Genomic DNA, 26,223 nt, shown 5'->3' with positions numbered 1-26,223 from the left:
CAGTTCACTTTAGTCAACTCTGCCTTCATACCTTATGTAATTGCCTTTATTTAAATTCAGGATACTAGTTTGAGACCTAGCTTTCTCACCTTCAAACTGAATTTAAAATTCTACTATGCTTTGATCACTCTTTCCAAGAGAATCCTTTACTATGAGATAATTAATTAATCCAGTCTCATTACACATTATCAGATCTAAAATACTCTGTTCCCTAGTTGGTTCCACAATGTATTGTTCTAAGAAACCATACAGGATCCATTCTATGTATTCTTCCTCAAGGGTAGCTTTGCCAATTTGATTAGTTCAATCAATATGAAGATTAAAGTCACCCATGATTATTGCCTTACCTTTCTTACAAGCCTCCATTATTTCTTGATTTATACTCTGTCCTACAGTGTAGCTACTGTTAGGGGGCCTATAGACAACTCCCACCAGTGACTTATTTCCCTTATTTCTTATCTCCACCCAAACGGATTCTACATCTTGATCTTCTGAGCCAATATAATTTCTCACTACTGCACTGATCTCATCCTTTATTAACAGAGCTACCCCACCTCCTTTTCCTTTCTGCCTATCCTTCCGAAATGTCAAATACCCCTGAATATTCAGTTCCCAGCCTTGGTCACCTTGTAACCACATCTCTGATCATACCCATTTATTTATATTTGTGCCGTCAACTCATCTATCTTGTTACGAATGCTGTGTGCATTCAGATAAAAAGAGCTTTTAAATTTGTCTTTTTATTTTTCTTACCTACTCTGACCCCATTTTCTGATGTTTATACGCTCTGTCCCTTCCTGTCTCACTCTGGTTATCATTACCCCTATCGCTACCCTGCTCTATTTCCTTCCCCTTTCTTTTAGACTTTTAAAATTTCTGCTCACCTTGGGTCCAAGTTTCGGGTGGTATGATAATGGACAATGAATCAGTTGTAATGTTAAGTAATAAATTTTATTGAAACGTTTACAATGTACTTTGCTTTAGTGCAATAATAATAAAAGCATTCTCGTCATGATTCAGTTTCAATGTACAATATATTTCATTGAAATCTTTACAATGTACTTTACTTAACTGCAAAAAAATCATTCTTGTATCAAATTTGATATGACTCTTTCCGATCACTTAACAACCCCAAAAACTTATATAGTTTTAAAGTTAGAAAACTCAGTAAACAATTTCAAGTTGTGAACAAAATCACTGAAAAACCTAAAGATAACTTTTTAACGCAGTACATTTAAACAACTTATTAAGATCACTTAAAAACTAAGATCACTTATATACTTGTAAAGTTACAAAAGTTAGTACACAATTTCAATTTGAAAGCAGTTACAACAGTGGCATCAAATCCAGTACATCAACACCAACAACAAAGAAAGGCTGCACCCAGCTCTCATCCACATCTCGGTGCATGTGCACTGCCTCATGAGAGGGGGGCGAGGGGGGGGGGGTGGGTGTAGGGGAAGAGAAGGAGTGGGGAGATGGAGGGGAAGAGAAGGGGTGGGGGGAGTAGGGGAAGAGAGAGGGTGGGGTAGGGGAAGAGGGAGGCGTCCCAGCTTGGATCTCTGCAGAGGCTGATACTGGGATTGCAGTGGGAGGGGCATTTGATTGGCCGGGAGGTGTGCGCTTATTGCTGCAGCTAACTGGCCGATGGTCTCTGCCAGCATTTGCGCTGCCCCTGCGATTCCCACACTCAGTTCACGTGACATAACTGCTATTTGCCCAGACAGCGCTGTCAACTCATCACCAACCCCTCTGATGGTGCCCTCCAGTGAACGGGTAAGGTCATTGCCCTCCACACCCAATGCAATAATGTCAAATGCATTTGTTGAATGCTGCATCTCAGGAGAGTCTACTCGGGTTCTCCTTCCTCTCCCTCCCCGGCTCTGCCTCGCGTCACCACTCCAGTGCAAAGCACAGGGTGGGACAGTGGGGCCCTGGGTGTTCCACACTGCATTCTACCTCCACCACCGTGACCCTCTACCTCTGATAATGAGGCCTTGGGTGTTCCACGCTGCATTCTACCACCACCACTGTGCCCCTCTACCTCTGAAGTGGGGCCCTGGGTGTTCCACACTGCATTCTACCTCCACCACCGTGACCCTCTACCTCTGATAATGGGGCCCTAGGTGCTACAAGCTGCATTCTACCACCACCACTGAGACTCTCTTCCTCTGATAGTGGGGAACTGGGTATTCCAAGCTGCATTCCACCACCACCACTGTGACCCTCAACCTCGAAGGATGTGAAACCATGGAACGTCTTACCAGAACTTGCATCACTAAGCGCTGATGGGTACGCGAGGAGACGATGACATGCTGCATCAGAATTTAAAGCACCACGCAAGGATGGGGGGTGGATGAAGGAGTGGAATGTTGGAGGAGAATTCATGGTATTCTCTGGGATAGTGAAGCCCTGCACTATGGACTGATCCATATTACGATCGAAATTCTTCCCTGAACACATATCCTTTCCCCCCTCCTCCACCCCACCGCCTTGGTCTTGATCGTACACATCTGAATCTTCCACCGAATCTTCTTGTTAGACATCATGTTCTGCAAAATATAACCGAGCAATCAAATGGTTAGCAGCACAGGAGTGGACAGGATGGGTGACATGGGTAGTCTCACACATAGCAGGCTAGGCAGCAGGATGATTTGAAGGGTCACGATGCATTTTCAGAACTTACCCTCTCCCAAGCGTGTGGGCCTGGCTTGTGCATCACTGATTGCCTTTCTCCAGGCACGACACATCATGGCAACGACCCTCTGTTCCAAGAGTGTCAGTGGGTGCAGATTTGGCGGGCCTCCACCTGTTTGTATTCTTTCTCTTTTGTTGTGAGCCAATTTCTTTTGCAATGATGAAAATATAACTTTTTAGAGAGGGTGCCTTTCTGCCAGGTGAGACATATACAGCTGGTCACATTTACAATTGCAATTCCATTGAGAAAACGAAGATATTACTTACACTAACGACTTGACCAAGGTCCTGCCATTTATTTTTACACTGGGCTCCAGATCTCCTGGTATTCACCACTGCGCAGTATTCGTCTGCAACTAGGTCCCAACATTTCTTGATTTCTTTGGTGCCACCTTCGTGCTGCCTTTGTTGCTGGTGTTCAGCTCCTGCCATCTACCCTCAATGACATTAGTGTCTCGACTTCGTCATGCAAGAAGTTCTTCGTTCTCGCTGCACGTTCTTGCATTGCTGTACAGGTACTGGATTTCCACTCAGGTGATTTTTAAAAACCACAGTCCTTTCCTTGCATGCACGTGTGCAGCACCCCTTTGCACTCCAAGAATCACTTAAGACATTTCACTCCTTCCCTTCCTGCACCCAAAAATCACACAGCTCACTGTAACAGAGTGCCACGTTCTCCCTTTAAATGTCCTTGCTTGCACCCATGCAGCACCTTTGCAGCACTCCTTTGCACAACAATCAATAAAATCATGTTCAATCCTTTTCCTACCTGCAACCAAAATCCCAGCTAGCTTTAAATGAGTGCCACATTCTCCCTTTAAATGGTCGATTGCCAAGGTCGAGATCCCATTGCGCATGCGTGCACATTGCACCGCGCACGCGCAAGGAAGCCGGCTGTGAAAGACACGCAGGGACTTAGCCCTGCCCCTTGCAGACTGCAATAGGCTTGCTCCACCCCAGGGAGACTACGCTGCGCCACGCCACGCTCCAGGAGGACCGGAGAATTGCTCAAGATTCCGGCGCATCTTCGAGCCCAGGCAGGTCACGTCAGTCTTGGAGGTGCACTGTTTTCGCCAGAACCGGAAACTTGGGCCCAATATCTCTTAAAAGAATGCAGAATTTTGGGTGTGAGTTACACGCATAACTACAGTACACCCGAACTTCCTTGATCTTTTAAGTTATCGCATGCATCACTGTCCATAAAGCTGGCCAAGTCTCCAAGTTACAGAGCCTCATATACTATTCCAAAATCTTTTTACAAGAATACAAGAAAAAGTTGATATTGAAGATCCATGTATTAGCGCCCCACCAAATTGCTGTTTTTCATCAAGTCTCATTATTTCAAATGTAGGACAATACTAGTTGATTTGATGTTACTAGAGTATCTTACTAGACATTTTGGGGCCAAAATTGCCCACCTCCAGAAACGCGACGCACCTACCCTGTTTGTTATTTTTACCGAAGTGGTGGCCTTGAGCGAAATTCCACTCTTTGGTTTTTTTTCAGTGGACCCGAAGTCGGTCATAACGGGGGCTGATGTGCGGCGGTGATCGGAAGTTCGCACACTAGAGGGGCGGAAGTTGGGGGTGGGTGGTGTGTTCGCCGCGGTCACTCATCAGTGTAGCACTGATGACATCATCACGGTGCTGCATCACCACGTCTCTCCCCCTCACTTACACGGAGAGATGCTGAGATTCTTTAGGTTAGGTCCAAAGGGCCACCAGGGAGGATTTTAGCCGGGCCAACAACCTGGCACCAAGAGGAGGTGTCAGGCTGTCTGTTGGTGGCCCGGCCGAACCCGGGAGCATAATTGTTGGCCTGATAAGGCAGTTGGCCGGCTAAAAAAAGATGGCAGCCATGGCAGTAGGTTCTCCCCTTTAACGGCAGCCACACCACCAAATTGCAAGTACTCCAAACACAGTGCACCAGCAGAAAAAGCTGCCAGTGACACAGAGCAGCGGGAGCAAGATTTTCCCATCGGAATTTCGCAATCAGGGTGGTGGGGGGTGGGAGAGAGAACATCAGCAGTGCACGTTCTGATGACGGACTTAGGACAGCTCAGCAGCAGCGGAGCGGGTCACCGTCTGGATACCACAGGAGTGGAATTTTATAAATGCCGGCCATTCCACAAAAAAAAAAAATCGGTGGCCATTGCACTCTGCAGCATGGCAGGCCTCAAGGGAAGGGGAAATTTCGGATCCTTCGTTTTTATTCATTCATGGGATGTGGGCGTCGCTGGCAAGGCCAGCATTTACTGCCCTTCCCTAATTGCCCGAGAGATGATGGTGGTGAGCCTCCTTCTTGAACTGCTGCAGTCTGTTTGATGAGGGTACTCCCACAGGTCGGGAGTTCTAGGATTTTGACCCAGTGGGATGAATGACCAGCAATATATTTCCAAGTCAGGATGGTGTGTAACTTAGAGGGGCAGTGCTCCCATGCACCTGCTTCTCTTGTCTTTCTAGGTGATAGAGGTTGCGGGTTTGGGAGATGCTGTCGAAGAAGCCTTGGCGAGTTGCTGCAGTGTATCTTGTAGATGGTACACACTGCAGCCACGTTGCAGCGGTGTTGGAGGGAGATCAAGCAGGCTACTTTGTTTTGGATGGTGTTGAGCAGCTCGAGTGTTAGAGCTGCACTCATCCAGACAAGTGGCGAGCATTCCATCACCTAGGACACTGCCCTGAGGAATTCCTGCAGGAATGTCCTAGGACTGAGATGATTGGTCTCCAACAACCACAACCATCTTCCTTTTTGCTAGGTATGACTTCAGCCAGTGGAGAGTTTTTCACCTGATCCCCACTGACTTCTATTTTACTTGGGATGCTTGGTGCTACACTTGGGTCAAATGCTGTCTTGATGTCAATGACAGTCACTCTCACCTCCCTTCTGGAAATTTAATGCACACAATGCAGTTTAAAGTCTCGAAAACGGCTTTCCATTTTAAAAAATTTTAATTCCTGTGCCCTTTTTTAACTGCCAAATCTTAAACCTGTTCCTTCCATATTTCTGCAGATCAAATAGGTTACTTATTCCAATAGAATTATTGGGAAAAGTAGCATAGGGGTAATGGGCCCAATTTTGGCCAGGACTTGCATCAATTTTTTTTTGGAGTAAGTTGGGTTTTTTTTGGCGCAAGTTAAAAAATGCCATTTTCCCCAAAAAATTTGCTCCAGAGTTAGGTACGATTTTTTTTAGGTCAGTTTTTTTCCCCAAAAGGGGGCGTTCCCAAACACTTACACCAGTTTTGGCCATTTATGCCACTTTGGCTAGAAAAAACTTATTCCAAATTGACTTAGGTCAGCGTATGTGGCCAGCTCTGAAAAACCTTGCGGGCAGTGAAGAAAAAGCAGCGCACATTCAGCAGACATTAGGGCAGGGATAGGGGAGGGAAGGGAACTGGAGAGGACCTCAACAACCAAGCACCAAACATTGCAAGGAAAAGCTCAAACAATTAAAATACCAATAAAAATGAAGTAAATCCTACCTTAATCTTTGAAGTCGGTCCGGGAAGGCAGCGGGTCGGCCTGTGCGTGAGGCCATCCGGCCTGGGATAGGGGAGGGAAGACACGCACCAGGAGTCCAGAGCGACTGGACCGGCGAAATGCAAGCTGCTGGCCGCAATGTCACCGGGGTGGTGGGGGGGGGAAACCACTACGCATACCGACCGAAGAAATGAGAGCTGCTGGCCGTGATGTCACGGGGGGGGGGGGCTGCTATGCAGAGTGACTGGAGAAATGTGAGCTGCTGGCTGTGATGTCATCCTGGGGGGGGGGGGCACTACGCAGAGCCAAGTTTCGCCGCTATTGCGCATGCACGCACATCGGGTCGACACCACTGCGCATGCGTGCAGGTGCCGGCACGGTTTTCGGCGCTGCCTTGTTGCTCCGCCACCCACTTCAGAATGCACGCCACGCTGGGACTCCGGGGACTCGGAAGAGCGGCCGGGATGGGGCGACTTTTTCCGTCATCGTTTCCAGCGCGCAAAGTCGGCGCACTTTAAAAAAGGGATTGGACAAAATTGAGCCCTATGTCACTGGACTAGTAATCCAGAGGCCTGGACTAATGATCCTTGTGGAAATGCAAGTTCAAATACCACCACAGCAGCTGGGAAATTTAAATTCAATTAATTAAATAAATCTGGAATTAAAAAGCTAGCATCTGTAATGGTGACCATGAAACTACCAGATTGTTGTAAGAACCCAACTGCCTTGCCAGTGACGCCCACATCCCATGAAGAATTTTTAAAAAGCACTTTTGCTCCATGAATGCTTTAAAGTTAATTGGCCCCAATTTCCACAGGGTGTGCAATGTAATTGTAGGAGAAAGACAAGGGGAGAGCCAGAGCAGCCTGGCAGAGGTTGGAAAATCGGGTAGCATCCAGAATAGCCAGTTTCCACACGGAGAAGCAGCCAAAGGGAATTCCTGCTTGGGGCTCGACTTACCAAAAAACAGAACTGGCAGGGTGATATATCCTGCCTGATACTCATATTGCTTGTGTGCCCCACATAGGTCCATGAAAGGGTGAAAGCGGGGCCCACAAAGTCTTTAGGACTGATTTGTGGTCTGAATAGCCCCAGCACTGAGCCTTGAATATTTCTTTTTTTGGCCCAAATACATGCAGATCAACAACATTTTCTGCAGGACTGCCAGCAGTGTCCCCATGCGGCCATACAGCACTGCATTTTGCTCCCCATCTCAACCTCTAATAGAGGCCTACAATGCACTCATGCTAGCACAGGCATCCAGGCACCCTGTGATTAAAATTAGGCGACCCCATTCGGACACCAGATATTCTAGCAGGGTCAGGTGTTGTGATTCGACCCACATTGTGATTCCTGCTTCACCGCCGTTAATACAGCAGAGTGGAATTGTGCAATTTCAGCTCCAATATGATTCTCTTTCCTTCCAATGTGGAACACTTTACCTCATTCGAAAACTGACGAGACAGATTGCACATACTTTAGTGCTGGTTGCTAATTAAAATATACCTATAGAAGGTACTGTGAAGAAAGCACATTAGCTATTACCTTCATAGGCTGTTTTGTAAAGATTTCATATGATGACTATTTGCATTTTTAGAAAATGCAATAGCTCATTAAAAGGCAGACCATCACACTGATGCCATTCTGGAGATACTTTAATAAATAATGGATTGTTTTATTTAAAACCAAGCAATCAAAAGGCAGGCATAAACGTGTCACTACAACACAATGACAAAGAATATCAATTTTATTGCAAAATATTTCCCCAATAATCAATGTTTACAGAAGCAAACTTGTTCATTTAAACTGAGCTTTCATAGAACTGCTAGTGTTTACAATTAGTAATTCTATGAAATGAAACAAACCATATTTTCAACACCAAAAAGCAACACTTCTAAACATGAATTTATATTTCTTGATCAAAAGGTTACAGAAAATTACATACATATGAAAATACATCTATTGTTTGTTTTACTACTGTATATAATAGATCAAATGACAAACAGTGCAGAAAAAATGTCTGTACAAAAGTCTAATATTTACCTGAATATCACTCCAAGTATCATCACCAAGTTCACAATCCACCATGGATTAATCATCTTGGTACACCTATTACAACCTAATTGTACATGGTATCAAGAAAAGATCCCTCTGTGTCCTCTCCCTGAGCTATACACAAAGTGTCAAATGATTCAGGAGAGGTGCAATGAGCAAAGTTCTACAGTAAGCAAATCAGTGGCTATGGTATATTGCCTTACTTAACATTTTTGCAAGTTTGCTACGTAATCCCTAAGGTCCCAGAGTATTGTTTAAGGGTATTTCCTATCCCAAAGTAATTTCAAAGTGACAAAGGTAACAGCATTTTCACTGTTCTAACACTGCAAGAACGGAGTTCAAAAATAAGTCACAAAGCAAGTTTTCATCAAAGAGTTTAAAAGTCTTGGCAAACTTAAATTTTTCAAAGTTCTAAAGTGCATCTGCTGTATAAGCACATTATACCATTTTGAGTCTAAACATTATACATCCTCATATTAGTAATTAGAATATGAAAGCATCACTTGTGTCAATGCCCAATTATAGGACCTGCCAGATATTACTTGTGGGCAGTAAACACATTAAGTAGTTGTACAACTACCAATTACTGTTGGTATAACTAAATCCACACTTTTGAACGGAACTGCTCAAAAAGGCCATATCTTTTTTGCAATGCCATAGAAAATCTTCCCCAAGGTTAACACAGTTCTCAAAAGTTAAACAAATACATTGCTTTATGAACTGTTATTTATCGTATGGTTGCGCATGCATGACTTAGAAAAGGAACTGGTAATATAGTAAGTAAAAATTGCTAATTGCACTAGCAAATCTGATTAATCAAGTTATATTCAAATGGTACTCACCACTTAAATGTTTAAAACCTTTATGCAACTTTAAAAATAACCTATTTTTCATCTCCTCATAGAAAATGTGAAATTCTTCACCTTCTCAAAATGTTCTTATTGTGCTATCAGAAGTCTCACAAGATTAATGTGTACAATCTGAAGCAGTACTCTGCTTGGATCTTCAGCATCTGAACATAACCTTTACTAGGTGACAGGATTAATTAAAAATAATTAAGTCAAATCAATTTAGTCTTTTTTTTTTAAGGTTTGTAGCCTGCTTTCAGTATATTCAACTTTTTTTTTGGAGTGATTATTCTATAAATGCTACATTTGAGAATTCGGAGAGACATATCAGTGGACACAGTTACCTTTAGGATTAGTTTTGTTCAGTGCTATTTTTGTCTATAGAATGTTAGGTATGCTTTCAAAGATTCTGGTAGTGGCAAATTCAGAATTCTCTCTCGAAGCAAATTTGGAGGAGCCTCTTCCTGTTTGAGGCCTTCATTCATTTCTTTTTCTTCCTGCTCTCTATTCTCTTCTTCCATTTTATCATCCTCATCACTGTCAAATGGCTGAGGTATCAACTGATTGCCTACAAATACATAGGTGTCAATTTTGCGCCTGCGGAGCTTCTTACGTTTCCGTTTTGGTGGAACTTTGTGAGGAATGCCTTTGGCCTGAATCTCTTGATTTATCAAGTTTCTGAGATTGCGACGAATGTAAATTCTTGCCAAATCCTGTAGGCATCGTACAGTTACTGGTGCTATAGAAGAAAAAATAGCTATATTATACTAGTTGATCACCCATGGCATTGCACACAGCAAGTCAAGACAATTTACAGTCTTCAGCTGAAGTGGGGTTAGAGAATGGGGATAAATGGTCCACGCCATGCAGACGTAATTTAGCCCCATTTTAAAGTCAGTCATTTATTCATTTTGTCATTATATTTATATTACTCGTATAAATTCCTATATAATGGAAAATGGCCATGAAAACTTGTCACATTCTATTTATACCCGCCTGCCAGTGGCTTTGGGGGGAGGGTGTGATTACAGCTCGACAAGATTACACAGCCACTTTCCATTATAATTGTGCACATAAGAATTTTGCGCAGGTGCAAGATTTGTAATATGTTCATAGATATTTAAGTTGGTCAAGCTGGATACTTGACTATCCAGCTTGACTAACTTAATTACCAAAGACATTTAAATTATATTTGATAATCTAGAATATGCTTAGGAAGGTGACTGAGAAAGGGGATGGTGAGGGAGATAAATTTATAGCAGAGGCCAACATTAGTAGCTTTGGTTTTCCCAATGTTCAGTTGGAGGATCTTTTGACTCATCTGTGAATTCATGTCACGAGGTCAAGAAAAGCAGTGGAAGAGTAGAACTGGGTATCATTGAGGGGTGGCATGTAGATGAGAAAGTGGATTTGGCCTAGGAGAGCCCCTTTTGGTATCCTGCGCAGGAAGAGAAGCAATTGCTGGAAATACACTAGCTGCTTTTGGACAAGCAGGAGTGGAACCATGCAAGGGCAGTCTAACATTTAAACACCAAGGCCTGGATTTTAGCCGAGTGGCACATTCGACTAGGGAACCCTGAAGAATGCATTTCCTGAATGTCCTGCAGTACTCCGCTGCTAAAGAGAGTAGGTAGGCCTAGTTGGTGGTAGTTGGTCATTGGGAGGGCAGGGGGCGGAAAAGAGATGCACAAGAGTCAGAGTCAGATCTCAGATGGGTGGGGGGGGGGGGGTTCCTGGGTAGCTTTGAGCCTGGAGGAAACAATCTTGCTCCTCCTGTCCCACAAGTAATGCTGTAAAAGGATTCAACCCTTCTCGCCTCATTTTACTTGCCATGTTTCCAGAGGACTGGGAAACCCAGCCGACATGAGTTACAAATAGAATGAGGATAAAACTGGGCACTGAGCCAAAAGGTGAAGATATTAGGTATTATGACTAAAAGCTGGCTCAAAGAGGTAGATTTTAAAAAGGAGGATCTTAATGGAGGACACCGATCTGGAGAGGTGGAGGCTTAGGGAGCAAATTCTAGAGTGTGTGACTGAGGTAGCTAAAAGCATGGCCACCAATGGTGTGCCGGGGAAAGAAGCCGGACTTAGAGGCATGAAGATTTCAAAGAGAAAAGATTATAGCACAGGGGCATGTGAGAGATTTGAGGGCAGGTGGGGGTGGTGAAGCCATGGTGGGATTTAATCACAAGGACAAGAATTTTAAACTAGGCATTGGGGGACTAGAAGCCAATGCAGGTTAACAAGCACAATGGGTGAGCAGGATTTAGTATGGAATAAAATATGGGAAACAATGTTTTGGATGAGCTGAGTTTTACGGAGGGTGGAAGTTGAGAGGCCAGCCAGGAGAGTATTGGAATAGCCAAGTTTGGAGGTGACAATGGTATAGAAGAGGATTTTAGCAGCAGAAAGGGCGAGTTGCAGGCAGCCAATATAATTGAGGTGGAAGTATGCAAATTTTGTGATGGAGGGATATGCAGTCAGAAGCTCAGTTCAGGGTTGAATAGTATGCGGAGTGTTCAACACTTCACGTTCACTTCACTTCACTTCACAAAGCATCACGTTTTGAAGAAGTATACATATTTTTTAATTGCTCTACATATTAGGAGGATGGAGCTTTAAGATGAAATACTGATTATATTGATCTGGGGCCAGTGTCCTGGTGAATCAAATAACTAGGGCGGTAGATAGGCTTTAAATTAATAAGTGGGGGGGGGGGGGGGGTTGGAAGGTTCAGATAAGGGTAAATTTATAAGTCTGAAGAGAAAAGTCAAGGCTGTAGAGCAGAGTAGGAATTTGGATAAAATCAAGCAGATTGCGTCAAGCAGGGTCAGAGAGTTTAATAACGATAACAGGACATTAGCAAGTAAGGTCACATCAGGGAAAAATAGTAAAAAGTTAATATTAAAGGTGCAAAGTCTGAATGCATTAAGCATTTGTAACAAGGTAGATGAATTTATGGCAGAAGAGATAAATGAATTTGATCCAATAGTCATTACTAAGACATGGTTGCGGGGTGATCAAGGTTGGGACACAAGTATTCCAGGGTATTTGAATTTTAGAAAAGATAGGCAAAATGGAAAAGAATGTGGAGGGGGAGTTCATAATAAAGGAGGAGATAAATGCAGTAGGGAAAAAGGATCTTAGCCCAGAAAATCAGGGTGTACAATCAGTGTGGGTGGAGTTGAGTAAAAACAGAGCAGAAAACATTGGTTGTAGCTATTTATTGGCCCCCTAACAGTAATCATAGTGCTGGAGAGAATATAATCAGGAAATTAGAAGAGCTTGTTGCAAGGGTTATCCAATAATCGGGGGGGGACTTTTAGTTTTGTATACACTGGGGCAAACCAAATTGGCAAAAGTAGCTTGAAGTACGAGCTCCATTTTCCTAGATCGATACATCATGAAACCAACTAGGGAACAGGTTATTGTTGATCTAGAATTGTGCAATGAGACAGGATTAATTAGTAATCTTGTTGTAAAGGATCCGCTTGGGAAGAATGATCGTAATATGATGAATTTCATATTAGGTTCGAGTGTGATGTGGTTAAATATGAAACGAAGGTCTTAAATATAACCAAAGCCAATTACAGAGGTATGCGGGTGAGTTGGCTAAGGTAGATTGGGAAATTAAATTAAAAGATACAACGGTAGATAAGCAATGGTAAACATTTAAAGAAATAATTCATAATCCTACGAATATATATTCCCAAGGATTAAAAACACCACTGGAAAAATGGTGCAGGCATGGCTAACTAGAGAAGTTAAGGAGGATAGTATTAGATTAAAATAAGAGGCTTACAATGTTTCCAAAAAGAGTAGTAAGCCTGAGAATTGGGAGGATTTTAAAAATCAGCAAAGGATGACGAAGAAATTGCTGGAGAGAAAATAGAATGAGAGTAAACTAGCAAGAAATATAAAAACAGACTAAGAGCTTTTACAAGGATGTAAAAAAAAAAGAACAAAAGTAAACGTGAGTTCCTTAGAGGCAGAGAGGAGACATTGTAATAGGGAATAAGGAAATGGCAGAGACATGAAGTATATTGGGCCCAAGTTTCGGGCCGCGCCTAGAACGGCACAGTCCCGACCTGAACGCCCGTTTTTCGCGCCACAAAGTGCGCCTAAAAAAAAAAACTTAGATTCTCCGGCTCTCTGCTAGTCCTCTGGAGTCGGGCGCGGTGCAGCACAAGCTGTAGGGGGCGGAGCTAGGTCCCTGAGCTGAAAACAGTGCCGGGACCTCTGCACATGCACGCTACAGCGGGCGCGCATGTGCAATAGCTCCAGGCGCCCGAAGCACGCAGCCCCTAGGCCTGGCCGAATGCCGAATGGCCTCACTGGGGCTGCGTGCATAAGGCTGCCTCCCACGCCCTGCTCCTGCTTCCTCATGACCCGACTCTCGCTTCTCCACACGCCCCCACCCCAACCCCCCGCCCCGTACCCAACCACAACCGGACTACCGCTTCCCCACGCCCCCGCCCCCCCCCAGACCAGACCCGACTCCCCGAACTGGACCCGATCCACACTCCCCCTCCCACCCGACCTGACCTCCCTCTCCCTCCCCCCCACCCCCCCGACCCAAACCGAACCGACCTCCCTCCCACCACACCCCCCCAACCCAACCCGCGCTATGGACACCCGCCCCCAACCCGGACCCAACCTGACCTCCCTACCCCAACACGAACCGACCTCCTTCTGCCCCCACCCCCCCGACCCGAACTGACCCGGCCCGCGCTCCATCCCTCCCCCCCTGCCCCTCCCGAACTCCCTCCTCCCCCCCCCCGACCCGTGGCTCCCGACCACCCTCCCCCCCCCACACCCCGGACCTCGCCCAACCCAACCGCGCTCCCCCCGACCCGACCCAACGCCACCTACCTGAAAATCTGGTGCTGGGGACGGGCCCGGCCCGAAGTCTTGAGTCCGGCCGGGCCCGGCCCGTTCAGCCTCCCCCCACCCCCCTTCTCCTTTCCCCCCCCCTTTCCCCTTCTCCTTCTCCCCCCCTTTCCCCTTCCCCCCCCTTTCCCCTTCTCATTGCCCCCCTTTCCCCTTCTCCTCTGCCCCCCCTTTCCCCTTCTCCTCTTCCCCCCTTCCTCCCCCTTCCCCTTCTCCTCTTTCCTCCCCCTTCCCCTTCTCCTCTCCCTTCCCCTTCTCCTCTCCCCCCCTCCCCTCTCCTCACTCCCCCCCTTCCCCTTCTCCTCTTCCCCCCCTTCCCCTTCTCCTCTTCCCCCCCCCCTTCCCCTTCTCCTCTTCCCCCCTCCCCCTCTTCCCCCCCCCTTCCCCTTCTCCTTCTCCTCTTCCCCCTCCTTTCCCCTCTCCTCTTCTCCTTCTCCTCTCCCCCCCCCTTTCCCCTTCTCCTCTTCCCCCCTTCCCCCCCCTTTCCCCTTCTCCTCTTCCCCCCTTTCCCCTTCTCCTCTCCCCCCCCTTTCCCCTTCTCCTCCTCCTCCCCCCCATCCTCTTCTCCTCCTCCCACTCTCACTCCCCTCCCCCTGCCCCCCCTCGCTGTCAGAAACACAGACACTGACAGAGAGTGAGAGACACACACAGACAGAGAGATAGAGACACTGACAGAGGCAGACTGGAGGGGGGGGGGGGGGCATCCCAGCACACTGTTGGAGGGCTCCCGGTGCTGCAGTCGGTAAGTAGAAAATGTTTTATTTATTGATTTAAAAAAAAAAAATTATTTCTTATAAATTTTTTTTGATTGATTTATTGGTTGATTTATTAATGTTTTTATCATTTATTATTGATGATGGCTCTTTATTTGTAAAACTGAAGTGTTTAATGATTGTAAACTTCCCTTTAAACACCCGCCCCCCCCGCCATTTCCCTACGCCTGATTTTCTAAAGTGTAGACAAGGTTTTTTCGAGCGTACAAAAATCTTCACTTACTCCATTCTAAGTTAGTTTGGAGTAAGTTTTCACTGCCGAAACTTTGAAAACAGACGTAAGTGGCCGCTCACGCCCCCTTTTGAAAAAAAAATTCTGTTCCAAAGTGAAACTGTTCTAACTGACTAGAACTGGAGCAACTAAATGCCGAGAATTTGAATTTCTAAGATACTCCGTTCTACACCAGTTGCTCCAAAAAATCAGGAGCAACTGAGGCCGAAACTTGGGCCCTTTGTGTCTGTCTTCACAGAAGACACAAAGATGATATCGGAAATTGTGGGGAACCAAGGGTCTAATTAATGAGGAACTTAAAGTAATCAATATTAGTAAACATAAGAACATAAGAAATAGGAGCAGGAGTGTGCCATTTGACACCTCGAACCTGCTCCGCCATTCAATAAGATCATGGCTGATCTGATCATGGACTCAGCTCCACTGAACCAAGGCTGGGAACTCAATATCCAGGGGTATTCAACATTCAGGAAGGATAGACAGAAAGGAAAAGGAGGTGGGGTACCATTGCTGGTTAAAGAGGAAATTAATGCAATAGTAAGGAAGGATATTAGCTTGGATGATGTGGAATCTGTATGGGTGGAGCTGCAGAATACCAAAGGGCAGAAAACGCTAGTGGGAGTGGGGAAACCACCAAACAGTAGTAGTGAGGTTGGGGGCAGCATCAAACAAGAAATTAGGGATGCGTGCAATAAAGGTACAGCAGTTATCATGGGGGACTTTAATCTACATATAGATTGGGCTAACCAAACTGGTAGCAATACGGTGGAGGAGGATTTCCTGAACTGGATTAGGGATGGTTTGCGAGACCAATATGTCAAGGAACCAACTAGAGGGCTAGCCATCCTCGACTGCGCGATGTGTAATGAGAAAGGACTAATTAGCAAACTTGTTGTACGAGGCCCCTTGGGGAAGAGTGACCATAATATGGCAGAATTCTTTATTAAGAGGGAGAATGACACAGTTAATTCAGAGACTAGGGTCCTGAACTTAAGGAAAGGTAACTTCGATGGTATGAGACGTGAATTGGCTAGAATAGACTGGCAAATGATACTTAAAGGGTTGAAGGTGGATAGGCAATGGCAAACATTTAAAGATCATATGGATGAACTTCAACAATTATATATCCCTGTCTGGAGTAAAAATAAAATGGGGAAGGTGGCTCAACTGTGGCTAACAAGGGAAATTAACGATAGTGTTAAATCCAAGGAAGAGGCATATAAATTGGCCAGAAAAAGCAGCAAACCTGAGGACTGGGGAAAATTTAGAATTCAGCAGAGGAGGACAAAGGGTTTAATTAGGAGGGGGAAAATAGAGTATGAGAGGAAGCTTGCCGGGAACATAAAAACTGACTGCAAAAACTTCCATAGATATGTGAAGAGAAAAAGATTAGTGAAGACAAACGTAGGTCCCTTACAGTCAGATTCAGGTGAATTTATAATGAGGAACAAACAAATGGCAGACCAGTTGAACAAATACTTCAGTTCGGTCTTCACGAAGAAAGACACAAATAAGCTTCCGGAAATACTAGTGAGAAGGAGGAACTGAAGGAAATCCTTGTTAGGCGGAAAATTGTGTTAGGGAAATTGATGGGATTGAAGGCCGATAAATCCCCAGGGCCTGATAGTCTGCATCCCGGAGTACTTAAGGAAGTGGCCCTAGAAATAGTGGATGTATTGGTGATCATTTTCCAACAATATCGACTCTGGATCAGTTCCTATGGACTGGAGGGTAGCTAATCTAACACCACTTTTTAAAAAAAGGAGGGAGAGAGAAAACGTGTAATTATAGACTGGTTAGCCTGACATCAGTAGTGGGGAAAATGTTGGAATCAATTATTAAAGATGAAATAGCAGCGCATGTGGAAAGCAGTGACAGGATCGGTCCAAGTCAGCATGGATTTATGAAAGGGAAATCCTGCTTGACAAAGCTTCTGGAATTTTTTGAGGATGTAATTAGTAGAATGGACAAGGGAGAACCAGTGGATGTGGTGTATTTGGACTTTCAAAAGGCTTTTGACAAGGTCCCACACGAGATTGATATGCAAAATTAAAGCACATAGTATTGGGGGTAATGTACTGACGTGGATAGAGAACTGGTTGGCAGACTGGAAGCAGAGAGTCGGAATAAACGGGTCCTTTTCAGAATGGCAGGCAGTGACTAGTGGGGTGCCGCAAGGTTCAGTGCTAGGTCCCCAGCTCTTTACAATATACATTAATGATTTAGATGAAGGAATTGAGTGTAATATCTCCAAGTTTGCAGATGACACTAAGCTGGGTGGCAGTGTAAGCTGTGAGGAGGACGCCAAGAGGCTGCAGGGTGACTTGGACAGGTTAGGTAAGTGGGCAAATGCATGGCAGATGCAGTATAATGTGGATAAATGTGACGTTATCCACTTTGAGGGAAAAAACACGAAGGCAGAATATTATCTGAATGGCGGCAGATTAGGAAAAGGGGAGGTGCAACGAGACCTGGGTGTCATGGTACATCAGTCATTGAAAGTTGGCATGCAGGTACAGTAGGCGGTGAAGAAGGCAAATGGTATGTTGGCCTTCATAGCTAGGGGATTTGAGTATAGGAACTGGGAGGTCTTACTGCAGTTGTACAAGGCCTTGGTGAGGCCTCACCTGGAATATTGTGTTCAGTTTTGGTCTCCTAATCTGAGAAAGGACGTTCTTGCTATTGGCCGAAGGTTTACCAGACTGATTCCCGGGATGGCAGGACTGACATATGAGGAGAGACTGGATCGACTGGGCCTGTATTCACTGGCGTTTAGAAGGATGAGAGGGGATCTCAGAAACATAAAATTCTGACGGGACTGGACAGGTTAGATGCAGGAAAAATGTTCCCAATGTTGAGAAAGTCCAGAACAAGGGGACACAGTCTAAGGATAAGTAGTAAGCCATTTAGGACTGAGATGAGGAGAAGCTTCTTCACTCAGAGTTGTTGACCTGTGGAATTCCTTCCCACAGAGAGTTGTTGATGCCAGTTCATTGGATATATTCAAGAGGGAGTTAGATATGGCCCTTACTGCTAAAGGGATCAAGGGGTATGGAGAGAAAGCAGGAAAGGGGTACTGAGGTGAATGATCAGCCATGATCTTATTTAATGGTGGTGCAGGCTCAAAGAGCCGAATGGCCTACTCCTGCAACTATTTTCTATGTTTCTATGTTCATTCCCTTATCTTTCAAAAATCTGTCTACCTCTGCCTTAAATATATTCAATGACCCAGCCTCCATATCTCTCTGGGGCAGAGAACTCCACAGAATTATGACCCTCAGAAGAAATTCTTCCTCATCTCAGTTCTAAATGGCTGACACCGTATTTTCTGAAACTATGCCCCCGAGTTCTAGATTCTCCCACGAGTGGAAATATCTTCTTTGCATCCACCTTGTCAATCCCCCTCAGTATCTTATATGTTTCAATAAGATTACCTCATTTTTCTAAACACCAATGAGTATAGGCTCAACCTTTCTTCATAAGAGAACCCCTTCATCTCACGAATCAACTGAGTGAACCTTCTCTGAACTGCCTCCAATGCAAGTATATCCTTCCTTAAATAAGACCAAAACTGTACGCAGTATTCTTGCTGTACAGTTGTAGCAGGACTTGCCTGCTTTTATACTCCATCCCCCTTGCAATAAAGAATTACTTGCTGTACCTGCATACTAACTTTGTGTTTCATGCAAACTCACTTAACTGATCTATATCTCTTTGCAGATTCTTTGCATCCTCCTCACAACTTACTTTCCCACCTATCTTTGTATCATCAACAAATGTGGCTACATTACACTCGGTCCCTTCATCCAAATCATTAATATAGATTGTAAATAGTTGAGGCCCCAGCACTGATCCCTGTGGCAGCCCACTCGTTACCATTTGCCAGGAAAATTACCCATTTATCCCGACTCTCTTGTTTTCTGTTAGTTAGCCAATCCTCTATCCATGGTAATATATTACCCCCAACCCCTTGAGCTCTTATCTTGTGCTGTAACCTTTTATGTGTCACCTTATCAAATGCCTTCTAGAAATCCAAATATACCATATCCACTGGTTCCCCTTATCCACCCTGCTTGTTACATCCTCAAAGAACTCCAGCAAATTTATCAAACTTGAACAAATAAATGAAATGAATGGGAAAAGCGGTTTTCAGTAAAATTAAAACCGTAGCTAGATTATGAAGCCAGTAGCTGCAATCTTTCACTATCCCTTCATTGATTTCTAGGCAGAAAATGTGATAGCGACTACTCCATCCTGTCCCCAGCTATGTTCACATCCATTGGAGTTCCCACTGGAAGTTATCGGTAACATCAGACATCCAATGGGCACACACCCAGTGGGTATATTTAGATGATAGTCAAATGATAGAAAAGGTTATCCCATAGAAACACTAGGTGCAAGGAATGCTTTTCACCCCGGTTCTAAATGCTGCAGAGGGAGGATTTAAACTTTAAAATATAGAGCCTGCACAATTGCTCACAGTCTTCGATTATACAGGATAGGAGATCAGATTCAACAGCTTTAAAATGTTTTTATTCTATTTCAATTGCCGATTAATCTGATTTTCTGAGAAGCCCCCGCTGCATGTGAGGCTACACTGGTGGCGCAGGGTTTCAAGAAGCTATAATTCTAATTGCTATGGGTTAAAATTGAGATTCTTAAGTTGTGTTTTGAAACTCACGACTTTTCTTGTTGCATTTTCATATTTATAATCCAGATTAAGTATTTTAAGAACAGCACAGTGGATCTCAGATGATTAAGTACATTTACTTATTTACACTGAATGCATGCTATTAGTATTATAAATGAGCTGCATATTATTGATATGACACTTGTCCTTCATGCCACCATTGCTTGAACCAGTGAAATATTAGCCAGCTAACATTATCGTTTTAAAGAAAAGCATTTTGAATACTTACGTAACTTTACATTCTCTGACTTGAAGCAATCTGATCGGTTTGGTTGGATAAGAGGAGCAAATGAAACAGCCAATATGTTTTTGGTTTCCCATGTGTTTTGTCCTGTGCGCATTATCTGGGTAAGCTGTGGAGAAGGATGGCACTGTATAAGTGATGTAATGTTTTCTACAGAATTCAGTACAAAATGCATTTTTCACAGTATCGTGGTTCATAAACAGAGGAACAAACTAATCTAATTCAGGACATAGCAAATACAAGTGTGTGGTTAGGTGCTGCTACATATAAACATGCAAGTAGTGCTTACCACTGAACTCCAGTATTTTTGGGGGTGCCTATGAATGCAGAGCAAGTCTCTGGCAATTACAGACTTATTTAAGCAATGAGAGTCTTGGACTCTGCAGCATACACACAAGCTTACTCCTACAGCAAGTTATTTTATTTATGATACAGTCTATCTTTCAAACTCAATGGATTGCCTATTGGGTCATTGACAGTTGCATTAATAGACAGGCCATGTAAACTAAATGGATGAGGTGGTTAAAAACACCCCAAGAAATTCTGAGGCAGAGATGAGATACGAACAGTTGTGTCATTAGTTCCCATTAAAGAACCTAAAATATAAATAAAAAATGTTAAAATATGCTTACTTTTACATTGTTGGATTATTTTTATGTTTGTGTCAATGCTTAAGTAAAGGACAATTTCCCATTTTTCATACTCTAACAGAATCAAGCACAGCAAGATAAATTACAGCATGGGCCTGACCTAACAATCCCTACTTCATGAATGTGACTCTCCAGCTAGGGGAAACCTGTCAAACCCCTCAGAATCTTATAGGTTTCAATGAGATCACCTCTCATTCTATGGTTCCAATTTTGGCCATGACTTACACCAGAAAAAACAACTTACTCCAAAAAAATTGATGCAAGTTAAAAAATGTCATTTTCCCCCAAAAGATTTCCTCCAGAGTAAGTCAGTTAGGTACGATTTTTTTTAGGTCAGTTTTTTTTTCCCCAAAAGGGGGCGTTCCCAGACACTTACACCAGTTTTGGCCATTTATGCCACTTTGGCCAGAAAAAATTCACTCCAAATCGACTTAGGTCAGCGTATGTGGCCAGCTCTGAAAAACCTTGCGGGCAGTGAAGAAAAAGCAGCGCACATTCAGCAGACATTAGGGCAGGGATAGGGGAGGGAAGGGAACTGGAGAGGGCCTCAACAACCAAGCACCAAACATTGCAAGGAAAAGCTCAAACAATAAAAATGAAGTAAATCCTACCTTAATCTTTGAAGTCGGCCCGGAAAGGCAGCAGGTCGGCCTGTGTGTGAGGCCATTCGACCTGGGATAGGGGAGGGAAGACGCATACCGGGAGTCCAGAGCGACTGGAGAAATGCAAGCTGCTGGCCGCGATGTCACCGGGGGGGGGGGCCACTACGGAGAGCCAAGTTTCATCGCTATTGCGCACATCGGGTCGACAACACAGCGCATGCGCACAGGTGCCGGCACAGTTGCTCCGCCCCCCACTTCAGAATGCACGCCACGCTGGGACTCCAGGGACTCAGAAGAGCGGCCAGGATGGGGCGACTTCTTTCCGGCGCCATTTCCAGCGTGCAAAGTCGGCACAATTAAGTTAAGTGTGCCGAAAAAAGGGGTTGGGCAAAATTGAGCCCTTTGAAACTCCACGAATAAATGACATGAACAAGAAAGAGTAATGAATGGTTGTTTTTCGGACTGGAGGAAGGTATACTGGCGTTTCCCCAGGGGTCGATACTAGGAACACTGCTTTTCTTGATATTTATTAATGACTTTGATTTGGGTGTACAGGACACAATTTCAAAATTTTCAGAAGATACAAAACTTGGAAGTATTGCGAACACTGAGGAGGATAGTGATAGACTTCAAGAAGACAGACAGATTGGTGAAATGAGTGGACACATAGCTGATGAAACTTAATGCAGAAAAGTGCGAAGTGATAGATTTTGGTAGGAAGAATGATGAGAGGCAATATAAACTAAATGGTACAATCCTAAAGGGGATGCATGAACAGAGAGATCTTGGGGTTTATGTGCATAAATCATTGAAGGTAGCAGGGCAGGTTAAGAAAGCTGTTAAAAAAGCATATGGGATCCTGGGCGTTATATATAGAGCTATAGAGTACAAAAGCAAGGAAGTTATGAAGAACCTGTATAAAACACTGGTTTGACCTCAACTGGAGTATTGTGTCCAACTCTGGGCACCGCACTTTAGGAAGGATGTGCTGGCCTTAGACAGGGTTCCAGGGATGAGGAACTTCAGTTATGTGGATAGACTGGAGAAGCTGGGGTTGTTCTCCATGGAGCAGAGAAGGTTGAGGGAAGATCGGATAGAGGTGTTCAAAATCATAATGGGGTCTAGACAAAGTGGATAGAGAGAAACTGTTCCCATTGGCGGAAGGGTCGAGAACCAGAGGACACAGATTTAAGACGATGCATAAAAGAACCAAAGGTGACATGAGGAAAAACTTTTTTTATGCAGTGAGTGGTTAGGATCTGGAATGCAATGCCTGAAAGGGTGGTGAAGGCAGACTCAATTGTGGCTTTCGAAGGAGAATTGGATAAGCACCTGAAGGAAAATAAATTGCACGGCTATGGGGAAACAGGGGGTTGTGGGACTAGCTGAACTGCTCTCACAGAGAGCTGCCACAGGCTCAACGGGTCAAATGGTTACACCACAGAAGTAAGCCATTCTATGATTCCATCAACCCAAGAGAGTATAGGCTCAGTATACTCGATCTCTCCTCATAAGACAACAATTTCATCCCAGGGATCAAGCTGGTGAACCTGCATTGCACCGCCACTAAGGCATGTATGCCTTTGTCAGATAAGGAAACCAAAACTGTACACAGTACTCCAGGGAGCCGAAATTGCCCTGTCCCTCAAGGCCTGTTACCACCGGAAATCTGCGTCCACAGTGCGGAGAGCAACAGCCGCTGATTTTTTGTGGAATGGCTGCCATTTTGAAAATTCCCCTCCTGTGGAATCCCAGCAGTGACCCGCTCCCCCCACTACTGCTCCGCTGCTGCCAATCCATCTTAAGTGAGTCATCAGAGTGCACACCACCGATGTTCCCCCCCGCCCCACCCCGATCGTGACATTCCACCAAGAAAATCTTGCTGCTGCCGCTCGGTGCCACCAGCAGCCTTTTCTGCCGGTGCAGTGCTTGGAGTACTTGCAAAATGTAAGTGCGGCTGCCATTAAAGGGGAGGACCTACTGCCGCAGCTGGCATCTTTTTTTTTTGTCGCCCGATTGCCGTGTCGGGCCAAGAATTATACCCCCGGGTTTGACCGGACCACCAACAGGCAACCTGACACCAACCTTGGGTGCCAGGCCACTGGCCCAGCCGAAACTCTCCCTAGTGGCCTTTAAATGAAGGGGAGAGACGTGGTGATGCGGCACCGATGATGAGTGACAACGGCGGACACTCCACCCGCCCTCAACCTCCGCCCCTCTAGTGTGTGAACTTCTGCTCCCTGCTGCACATCCGTCCCAATTATGACCGATTTCCGGTCTGCTGGAAAAAAAAAAGCTCAAGAGCGGAATTTCACTCGAGGTCACCGCATCGGTAAAAACTGAAACAGGGTAGATGCACTGTGTTTCTGGCAGTGGGCAATTTCGGCCCCCAGGTGTAGTCTCACCAAAGCCATGTATAATTGTAGGAAGACTTCCTTACTCTTGTACTCCAATCCCATTGCAATAAAGGCCAACGTGCCATTTGTTTACCTAACTGCTTGCTATACCTGCATGCTAACTCGGCGTTTCCTGTATGAGGACACCTTAATCTCTCTGAACAATTAAGATCAATTAAGAACTGAATTGAGAGTGCCCAAACTCATTTTAGATGGAAGCCTTAGATTTTGTAGTGAAGAGAGACACTTGTCCTATTAATTGGATTCAATTTGAACCTATGCCCAGAGATGAGAGGGTAATGTGCAAATCCATAGTTGCAAACAAGTTCCCATAATTTATATTTTTCAATAGCAACAGGATTCCTCAAATTATGTGAATTACAATATAATTTTCAAACTTTTTCCACTGTATAAAAAAAGTCAATACAGACTGTACAAAATGCAAAGTACTTCTGGCAACCAATCATAGAACCCTGGTTAAATCACGAAAGGCGGCCAATCGGCCTGTCGAGCCTGTGCCGGCTCTCTGCAGGAGCACTGCGCAGCTAGTCCCACTCACCCGCCCTTTCCCTGTAGCCCGGCAAATTTGATCTTTCAGGTACTTATCCAACTCCCTTTTGAAAGCAGTGATGGAGTCTGCCTCCACCACCCTTTCAGGCAGTGTATTCCATATCCTAACCACTCACTGTGTAAAAAAGTTTTTTTCTTATGTCGCCTTTGGTTCTTTTGCCAATCACCTTAAATCTGTGTCCGCTGGTTCTCGATCCTTCTGCCAATGGAAACAATTTTTCTCGATCGACTGTGTCTGGACGACTCATGATTTTAAACACCTCTATCAAATCTCCTCTCAATTTTCTTTGCTCCAAGGAGAACAACCCCAGCTTCTCACCTCAGATAAGGAATTGGGTCGTACGCCTCTCAAAGGAAGCGATGCACTGTCTCCGGCACTCCGCTTCCTTTGAGGGGCACAGCCGGGGTGGTAGTGCGGTGCGGAGTCCAGCTGGCGAAGCCATCAGTCGGCGCCATCCTTGCCGCACATGGGGCAATTTCCTTCGCAGGGTACAAAGGAGTCGGTAAGGGGCGGTGAGGGGTCGGCACGTACGGCGATGACGTCATCGTGGTGCATGCGCCAGCCTGGGGTGCAAAATGTGGCGCTAATGACATAACGTCCCCCAAACCTCCGGGGCAATTTCACCGGAGGCGCCTTTCGACCCCATCCTCCGGGCAATAACCTCATTGCACCGCATGAAGGTGCTAAAGGGGCTATAAAAAAGGGCAATTTCGCCCCCTAAAAGTCTAGTGGATTCATAAACTAAGACAAGCTAAAAGCCAATCAAAAGAAAAAACAGAAAGGCCCTCTTATACAAAAAAAAATTCAATCCACACACAGGTAGCAATTACAAAAATACAAGACAAACAGCTTCAATCTACGCCAGAAATCAATTCCAAGAAAAAAAAATTAGTACTTTTTCATGGTAGATAACAGCAGCAAAATACTGTTGACAACAAAAGGAAAATAACTGTAGAAACATTCTGGACCAAGGTCCTGATGGAGTATGTATTTGGGATGAAGGTGGTGGTAGTAAAGGCAACAAGCTCAAGGCTACAATTTATAAAATATTTCTGTACTCAAGGTGAGGGATATTAGGTCTGGCCGATGGAAGATTTCCCATTTCTGCCATGCCCACTAGAAATTGGTTTGTGGCTGCTAAAATTAATTTCACATACGACACTTACAAAGGCAAGTTTCATTTCATTAGTCTGGGCTAGATTTTAACTCTGGTCACACAAGCAAAAGGCTTTGACTGATTTCTCTGAATCCTAATGTAAATCATTGTATAAATGAATACATAATAAATCTCTGAATATTGCTTTAAAGGGCATCATCACCTGATCTTCCATAGGCATAACAAGAATTCCACCAACTTTCAGAAAGATTTTCATGTGATTCTCATGATCCTTTTGGACTCCAGCTCCACAATAAACACGGTCATACTGAAGACTGTCTGACAAAATATCTAAGCAGTTCCCAACCACAAAGACTGGCTCACAGAATTCAAACCTATAATTTAAAAATAAACATTAAAAACAAAATGACAAAAAAGTCACTATGCTTGTGGTAAATGGATATAAGCAGGCTACAAGATCATACATACAATAAACTTTGTACAACCCCCTCCCACTTTACAAGTAGCTTCAAGTCGACATATAGCAGACTTTCTTGCACATCAATACCTTTGATGAGCAAGAAAGGTATGCTAACTTAAAGTAAAATGCAATCAACAGTAACATTGACCACATTATGCAAACAATTAAAATAATTAGATCAGTTGGGCTCAGTTGTGATACACTCTACAGTTAAACAGCGTGTTAATGGTCTTGGCTCGCAGGTGAAGATTGGCTACTAGCATATTATACAGCAGGGCTGCTGCTGCTGTCCACGGAACCAAATAAAAGTAAAAGCCTTCAAGAGAGGAGGGAAGAAAATTCAGATAAAGTGACTTGCATTATATTAAAAATGCTTGGATAGGACTGAATTGAAAATAAACTGGTACACGGAGATCATACCTCAACATACCAGGTCCATTAACCTCAACATACAAGATCCCAAATCAATTAGTTGCACTTGTTGTCTTTCTAATTCTTTAGTTAGATTATCCATTCA

The 26,223-nt window shown here is 44.5% G+C and overlaps 1 protein-coding gene across 6 annotated transcripts in view; it reads right to left on the bottom strand.

Annotated features, from left to right (window-relative positions):
- The window catches only part of pcmtd1 (protein-L-isoaspartate (D-aspartate) O-methyltransferase domain containing 1), a 109,234-nt gene that overhangs the window by 2,393 nt on the left and 80,618 nt on the right, over nucleotides 1–26,223 (bottom strand). For 5 of the 6 annotated variants that reach the window (XM_070892392.1, XM_070892402.1, XM_070892420.1 and 2 more), the window contains 3 exons: nucleotides 25,449–25,620; nucleotides 19,896–20,019; nucleotides 7,854–9,818 (listed from right to left, as the gene is read on the bottom strand). In XM_070892392.1, coding sequence (XP_070748493.1) covers nucleotides 9,448–9,818; nucleotides 19,896–20,019; nucleotides 25,449–25,620 — 667 coding nt within the window. In that variant the 3' untranslated portion in view covers nucleotides 7,854–9,447. Of the gene's footprint in view, nucleotides 1–7,853; nucleotides 9,819–19,895; nucleotides 20,020–25,448; nucleotides 25,621–26,223 lie in introns of those variants that run through there. The other variant, XM_070892438.1, reaches the window with a different exon arrangement.

This window comes from Pristiophorus japonicus, chromosome 1 (genome assembly GCF_044704955.1).
Source record: "Pristiophorus japonicus isolate sPriJap1 chromosome 1, sPriJap1.hap1, whole genome shotgun sequence".
In the NCBI taxonomy this organism is placed as follows: domain Eukaryota; kingdom Metazoa; phylum Chordata; class Chondrichthyes; family Pristiophoridae; genus Pristiophorus; species Pristiophorus japonicus.
Note: the sequence above shows the minus strand (reverse complement) of the source record. Positions and strands in the feature narration are given on the sequence as shown.